At 28.4% G+C, this 8368-nt stretch overlaps 1 protein-coding gene across 1 annotated transcript; it reads right to left on the reverse strand.

The window, feature by feature from the left end:
- Positions 1-785: 785 nt before the first annotated feature.
- LOC113003994 (odorant receptor 13a) lies at positions 786-7380 on the reverse strand. The gene is made up of 9 exons (XM_039451344.1): positions 7111-7380; positions 6430-6549; positions 5870-5987; positions 3534-3795; positions 3085-3207; positions 2483-2573; positions 2290-2423; positions 1143-1275; positions 786-1067 (listed from the first exon to the last, which is right to left on the reverse strand). The coding sequence occupies exons 1-9, from the start codon at positions 7252-7254 to the stop codon at positions 1020-1022; spliced, it is 1173 nt and encodes a 390-aa protein (XP_039307278.1). The 5' UTR covers positions 7255-7380; the 3' UTR covers positions 786-1019.
- Positions 7381-8368: the final 988 nt, after the last annotated feature.

Below are 8368 nucleotides of genomic sequence, written 5' to 3' on the forward strand. Positions count from 1 at the left end.
ATCTTCCATTGGAATAAAAATTATAAATATGAATCATATGACTTCGTTATATTTCTAAAATGCCAAAACAGCCTACACGTAATTGTGAAAAAATACAAGTAATATAGAGTGACATATATAATGTGATATGTCCTAGATAGCCAAATGCAGTGAGTTTGTTGTTATATTGTCAACAATGTTGCAGCAACTAAACTCGAGACAGCATTATATCATTTGGGTTGCACTCAAGTGAATTCTATCAACAAGTAAATAGCTACATTTCATTATTAAATTTGCTAAATACAAAATTGTTGTTGTCAGGTTGCTGTCGTGTTACTAACAATATAACGTATCAATAGTCATGTGCATTCGTAATGTGTTTTTTCGGTGTCAGGAAATGTACAGCAAATATATAACAACATATGCAATGCATTAATTTGCCCGATATGCTATATTACACTTAATTATCTGGGATGGTTCCGTGTGAATACAATCGACTTGTATTCTGCGAATCTGGAAGATGGTCCCGGGTTTCATTCCGTGTAATAACATGAGAAACATCTGGTTTTCAGCGAATAAAAAATAGTCTTCGGGCAATTTTCTACCCACAGTGTTAGTTTTTCTCACACGTGCGATTATTATATTGTGACGACATCACAATTATTTTTTTGGTATAAAGTACAGAAAACATATTAAGAACAATTTTTAATCTTAACAGTTAATTCTGATAATATTTTATTTACAACTATTCTAAAAAAGAAGAATTTCTGGGCAACGATACAGATAAATAAACAGAAGCAGACAGATATTTCTTATCATAAATATTTTATTACTCTAAAAAGAATTCACATATTTTGTAAGTCGTTTTAATTAATTTCATATTTATTCTATGTATTTACACTTACGTGTAAACCGCACTAACAGATTCCTGTTTCTACAGAGGACAATTGCTTATCATAAGAATAAGATCAATACATGTCTAACACATTCTTGCGATTTTTCTACGTTACTTCTACACTTGCAACTTGATAGAAACTTTTTCAGATTTGTCTGATAAACATGTAGTAGGAGAGCGTTGTTTGAAGTAACTTCGAAAGATACATATTTTTTATTCTTTGCTTTTACGGTTCGCGTGTAACGAATAGAGCATACTTTTTTTTTACCTTTCCAAAATTCTGCAAAGACAGTGTATAAAATTTACTGGCGGTGATGACCAACGGGTGACAGCGTCGTATCAGTATCATTAACAGTATCTTTTGCTCTGAAACAACTGCATTGTACCATGTAGAATTGCACCTGCAAAACCAATTTTTTTTTAATTTTGGAAAGAAAACTTCTGTAAAATCAAGATATAGTTTTATTGTATATGTTAACGATATTTCACAAATCACTCACCACAATACTATAAAAAAATTATACACAATATTTACAAAATGCTTCAGCGATCATTATTTTTTAACGCGAACTTATGCGGATTTATTATGAGAGTCGTATAATGTTTGTTTCATATACATTGTTAAAAATTATGTAATTATAAAAAATTTTTAATTAAAATGGTAAAAATGAAATATAATATTAAAAAAGTAAAAAGAACTGCAAATTATGACTAACAGAATTCAAAATATTTTAGAAAACATAAATGCTCTTGTTTCAAAAATGCAATGAATTTTTCTATGTTTCAAAAATGCGTTAAAAATGTTATCAAAATATTAGATTATCAATATCCATATATTTTAAAAAATTTAATATAAAATTGACACAAAAATGTATCTTTTTAAATTTTTATTAAGTGTTTCGTTTTGGCTTCAGTCAAGGAATTTTTTTTTTTTTTTTTTGTGGCTTGCTCCAGAGCGCACATTAAATATTACTTATCTCTCTCTCGCTCCCTTTTTTTCTTCTCCAATAATAAGTAAACATTGTTAATACACCAAATTTTCAAATATCTCACTAATACATTTAGAATCTCTCTAAATTCTTTGGAGTGCAATCTTGCTGTAAAAGAGAGTGAAAACTCAGCCAGTTTTAAGAAACAGTGGCTGATTTTTCACTCTTTTAGAGTAAGTTTTCAGTCTGAAGAGTGAAATTTTACTCCAAGGAATTTAGAGAGACTTTGAGATTATTCCACATATATTTTAAAATTTTAAAACGATGCGCAAATAAATTTAGTATTTTTTCTTTTTTTTATAAATAAAGTTTGTTTTTAAGATTTTGTTTAACAGATACAAGCCAAAGACGAAGTAATATTTGTCAGGTTTGATAAACTTCTATTTTTAAATATTTTATTAAAAAGAAATTTGTTTTGTTACTCACATTTTCTCATATATGCTCAAACTTTCATCCGTTATCTTTTGTCCCATGTAACAACATACGAATAAATAACATAGTAATGCAACAGAGATACCAATAGATCTAATAGCTCCCTCGATATCAGAAATAGTTAATATCTAAAAAACTTTATTTCAACATTTCGACAACACTTGCAAACACATTTCTTATGTCGTACCTGGATTAACGTAAGACTCAACATAATCATTATTCCTGTGAGATCCGATAAAATCAGTGTTGTGTGATAAGTTTCAATTATATCAACGAATCTTGTAATGTAAAAAAGTTATTCATGTTAAAGTAATGAAATAAAAAATATTTTTGGTGCATGTGAAAAAAAATTCATACGTATTAACATAGATTACAGTTGGGAATTCAACGGTGCTGAACTTTATAATCGTAAGATTATTTTTATCGCAGAGAAATAATAATAATAAAATAGCTGGCAATAATATAATGCGTAATGTTTATAATATTATAATATTATCCAAATATAAATTTATTGATTTATATTTAAAGATAGGATAAGAGAAATATCTATTAATATCTTTATTTGTATGTCAGATTTATCTGACACTATATATTTATATTTTCTAACTTAACAATACATATTTTTTGAAATTGGAATCGTATAAAGTGACGCGTGAAAGCAGCATTTTTGCTCCATTATTGTTACTTTTTAATTTTTCTACGGTTCAAATACAACTGATTCATTGTTTGTGAAAAACTAAATTGCGTTGAAAACTTTAGATAGCGCGTATATTAAATAAAGATACGAACTGTATAATGTTGTAATGCTGCTGTATAAAAACGATCATGTTCTTGTTTCTTATTTGTGACTCCTGAATTAAATCGCATTCCGTTCTGTCTTCAACAACGAGAAATAAACGTTCTGCGCGAGACCTGCCAAAATTATCGCCAATGTTACTCTTATCATACAACTAACTTTGTTCTAACGATAATCACCTTGATGAGCGGAAAAAAAGCGAACTGACTGTTTAGTTTTCGTGAAAAATATTTAGAAAAGTAAATAACAAAGGTTTTAAAAACGCACGTGCGCGCGTGAAAAGAAAACTTTTTTTTATTTATTAAACAGAGATATATCTGTTATGCACAAATTTGAGAGTTGATAGACAAGTTGAAAGATAATAGGCGCTTCGCTTTCTAGCAGACTAACTGTCATCTGCTCTTTTAAAAATAGCAGTAAATTACGAGGAATAGTTTCTCACCCCAATAACTTGCACATTCCGCAAACGTGTTGTGTGAAAGTCATAAACAAAGTTAAACCCGTAACGAAAAGTATAGGTATGATTAGAAGTGCAAAGCACGTGTGGGTACGAATGAGTATACAGTATCGTTCTTCATCTAAAAAGAATTCATCTTTAAAGGGTGTCTTCCGCGGACGAGATTCGTTCATGGGCATTAAAACGTTGAGAATTTCTGGTGTGCACAACCATATGCAATATCCCATCATGGTTATATACGACAAGACTGAAAAGTTTAGTAATTACAAATTTATTAATATAATTTATAGCAAGAGAGCTATGTATATGCGTGTATAAAAAAATGAAATTACTTGCATATCTGTATAAGTGTGTAAAAAAAATACTGTTTTATTATTGCTATGATTTAAGATATAGAAATGATAAAAAATAAAAACTTCCAAGAATATTTCAATTTATATGTAGTTCATTTCCAAACTATAAACAAGTTAAAAAATTTAATTTATAGAAAGTTTATGAAAAAATTCTTATTTTAAATTGCAATTTTGAACTTCTTCTCTCTCTCTCTTTCTCTCTACCCCCACCCCCTTTTTTTTAGACGTTATTCGTCGTTATTTGACGTTACTTTTTACGTAAAAATTAAAAGATTAGAATTTTTGTTGATTGTAGTTTGGACGAGAGAGGAAGGTGCTATAAGTATCTACTACAAATTTTAACCTAATATGATTAAAATTACATGAGTTTTTGTGTTGACAATTGCCAAAAATATTATTTGGAGGAAAACGTGTTTAACATATTGCAAAGTTTGTACCTTAATGATAACTTTTGCAAATCTCTTCCTTTGATCTACTTTTTCTTTCAAATTTCAAATTAGAAAAAATACAAAAAAATCATTACTCTAAAAGCGATAATAAAGAGGAGTAGAAAAGTTTATGAAATGATGGAAACTTGATAAACTTCAACTCGCTACAATAAGAATAGGAACGAATTGAATACAAAATCTTTTTGTGGGCTATTTATACTATTACAATAATTATTTTCACAATAAAAAGCTTTTTTTAAAATTACAAAATATTAATATATGGAAACTGGCCCATCGTGCGGTGTAAATCATGGTTTTGCATAGATTGAAGGTTATCTAATATTTAACTGACTTATTGACAGCATCATATGGAAGCTTTTCACTATAGAACTCAGATTTAAAAAAATCCAATAATAATTAGCTAAATGGCGACAAAAGTACAAAAAAGTAGAGAAGTATAATGTATATTTTTATGATTATAAAATATAAAATGTAAATAAATAATATTGTAAAGCTATTGTAGTTATACATATTTTAAAGACCTTTTAATTAAAAAAATATTTTGATATTTTTGTTCACAAGTTATTGTCTACCATAGATATACACCGCACAATGAGTCAGGCTGCAGTCATATATTAATACAATATTTTGTGCAGTAGCTTATTCATATGTCGCATTATAAGTAGCTCATAAAAAGATTTCGAATTCAATTTATTTCTATATCTTTATGAACAAATCAAAGTTTTCTTGTTTTTCACTATTACCGATCTTTCTATTCCTTTTAAAGTGATTACAGATAATTTAAAATATAATTTTATTGTCATAATTTCATTTGTAAGTATTAGTTCTGATATTATACTTAGACTCTAATACTTTAAAGGCTTGATTTAATATTGTCTTAATATGTGGTATGTAAACTCCAATGACATTTTTCTTCTCAAAATCTCGAAAGATGTAGGGGAATGTGGGGAAATTACGGACCGAGGTAAAACAAGACACTGCCATTTTGATTTTTTTTTTCTAATCCGTTGCCTTCCGCGGCAATGTCGCGTATACGCTCGATACGCTCATTGCTTAACAAACATTCACGACGCGAGATTGCGCACTGAAAATACCAAAATGACAGTGTGCGGTTTTATTCGGTGTGCGTAATTCTCCTCCCCCCGCCCCTTTCCCTAAATATAAGAAAAATCATTATTAAAAGTGAATAAATATTAGATATTGAAAGTGAAATAAAACTGATTCGGAGAAAATAGGGAATAACTAAACATGAAATCAAATGAATTATGCTTAGAAAATTTCGCATTTAATTTAATGATAACAATTAATGTTTTGTAATTTTATTGTGAAATCGTGATTATGAATAGTTAAAAAAAATTGCCGATTGTTGCTCATTAAAAATTATGTGTACGATAAATATGTTTATAATGAAAAACATGATTCTCGTATTATCACACACAGAAATACAATCTCGATTTTACAGGCAGAAATGCCTGTCTTTTTCTTCTGTAGACAAAGCGAGTTTTAATGTTTCTCTTACTCGTGCAATAGAATGTGAATAGTTTTGAAAACTCAGCATGTTCACGCATAATCTTGATCTCACTATGTGTCTTTTGCAATGCCCAGTCTTTTGATATGCGGTCGAATAATATTTTAACCTGAAAGAAAAGTAAAGGTAAATGAATGGTCACATATTTTTAAAAATTAATAAATATTTATACAGTGCTTCAATATAATTGTTAATGTAATTGTAATATGTAATTTCAGTTTTAAAAGGTTTGCAATTTAATATTGCATATTTCACCTACAATATATAATGTTTCTTCTAGCATTTACTTTATTTTATTATACTTTCATCTTTTATTATTCATAACATTTGTTCATAGCAGTACGTAATAATTTACAAGGCAGTATCTTAATCCGCGAAGAATTGGAAGATAAAATATTCCGAAAAACAAAAACAAAATTTGTATATAAGTATCATAATTTCTTCTATTTATCGAAAAATAATCACAGTCTAGGCTTTTACATATCAGAGATGAAAAAGATATATTTTATCAATTATGAGATACACAAATTACAAGGACTTATGATGCTTACTTTGTCTATATTTCCGATACGTAAATGCAAGCTGTTTATGATACACAATTTAAGTAAAAGCGCTTGCATCCCATTCACTATAAATTCATATGTGATTTCAAATGTAAACCAGCACAAGATCTGGAAACATGTTATTAATCTTTGATAAAAGGAAATAGACATAATTTTATCGAGAAATAATTATTTGAACTATATTTCGTTAAATTTCTCATATGAAAATTTCCTTCCTTTTTTCTTTTATAGCTTCGATACTGATGACACAGGTCTACAAAATTACGAAGGAGGAGGGAGGCATAAAATATTTTTATCAGTTGCAAAAAAATATTTTGTGTATTGTAGGAATATTTTTGCGTAAAATGTCGTAAAGCTAACCTTGTTATCATTTTCTCTTTAGCTAGATAAAATTCAAGTTCAAAGAAGTTGATTTTGCGATTATTTAAAAAATTGAGGGTGATGGAAAAAACGTAGTTGTTTTTAGCGCATCAAAATCCTATAGAAACGTCATTCAAAGTTCAAAGCACAAGACCCTCGCCTAATTTTGTAGACTTGTGTAATTGATTAAATATCAGTTTATATAAAATATTATTATTCTAAAACTATATATGTTATTTCCAATTCTTTTGTTTGAAAAATGTAAAATAATTAATTAAAAAAAAAATTATTTTCCAAAGTCGCGGATACCTGAAAAAATGCAGACGACATCATGATGACCGTAATAAAAGCTCTTATTAAACGAGCATTCCACTTGCTTTGGTAAGGCTCTAGTCCGCATGCCGATAGAAGAAAGCGGTTCAGTTTATAATAATTCTCTTCTGGATATTCCATTTGCTTCGAAGGTTTCAAAAGAACTGACAATAGAGTCGATCGTGTTACTTGATAATTGTAGCCATTTCCTCTCTTTTTTCATTATTACATTGTTTTTCATTTTTTATTTTTTCTATCTTCAGAGAATTATCGGACAAATTGCATCGAGGTAAAATACGCGCACTTAATACGGAAGCGAAACTCGAAGGTGTCGGAAAAATTGATCGGCAAGACGCATGCAATATTTGTGTAATAACGTGGGAAAGAAACCATCGGTGGAGTTTACAAACGGTAATTGTCTTTAGTCAGTTTTTTTTGCATGCAATTATTTCGCTGAAGTCCATAGAACAATTTTTGCTGCTGCGATGCAATTTTTTTATTATAACAAAATGTGAAAAGGAAATAAGAAAAAAAAAATTCAATGTAAAAATATGTTTGTGCAGCATTTATGCATACAGTACAATATCGTCGACTAGGAACGTCACTTCTATAAGAAATGTGTTATCAGAAGCAAATAAATTTTTAAGTTGTAGAAGTGAGATATAGAATATAGTAAGATATAGAATATAGTAAGTATAGAATAATAAGTATTGAAGTCGAGAATAATTACCTTAATTTACAGTACGTAATGAATAGCAATGATTTTCAAGTGTAGTGAAAAATCATCTTTGGTGATTGTTTATGCAACAAAAAAATGGGATAATTATTCCTGGATTAAAGATAAAACTTTACATTCTGTAGTGCTAATTATAAGAAAAACAAAATGATATATACTGTAAGAGACACATAGAAAAAGTTGTTAATTCTTATAATAGATAATTTCTTAGTTCTACATTTTTTAATTAAATTTTTTAGATAGAATACTTTTTCTAATCTAAAATCAAAAAATATAATATTAAAATTCATCCATCAGAGAATTTTCCATTGGAATAAAAATTATAAATATGAATCATATGACTTCGTTATATTTCTAAAATACCAAAACAGCCTGCAAGTAATTGTGAAAAAATGCAGGTAATATAGAGTGACATATATAATGTGATATGTCCTAGATAGCCAAATGCAGTGAGTTTGTTGTTATATTGTCAACAATGTTGCAGCAGCTAAACTCGAGACAGCATTATATCTATTGGGT

This window comes from Solenopsis invicta, chromosome 6 (assembly GCF_016802725.1).
Source record: "Solenopsis invicta isolate M01_SB chromosome 6, UNIL_Sinv_3.0, whole genome shotgun sequence".
Classification (NCBI taxonomy): Eukaryota; Metazoa; Arthropoda; class Insecta; order Hymenoptera; family Formicidae; genus Solenopsis; species Solenopsis invicta.

Coding starts and splice junctions, on each gene's coding strand:
- LOC113003994 (XM_039451344.1), bottom strand. CDS start 7,254: ATGGAATATCCAGAAGAGAATTATTATAAACTGAACCGCTTTCTTCTA. Junction 5,988..6,429: donor GTATCGGAAATATAGACAAA/GTAAGCATCATA, acceptor CTTTTCTTTCAG/GTTAAAATATTATTCGACCG. Junction 1,276..2,289: donor TTGAGCATATATGAGAAAAT/GTGAGTAACAAA, acceptor TTGGTTTTGCAG/GTGCAATTCTACATGGTACA.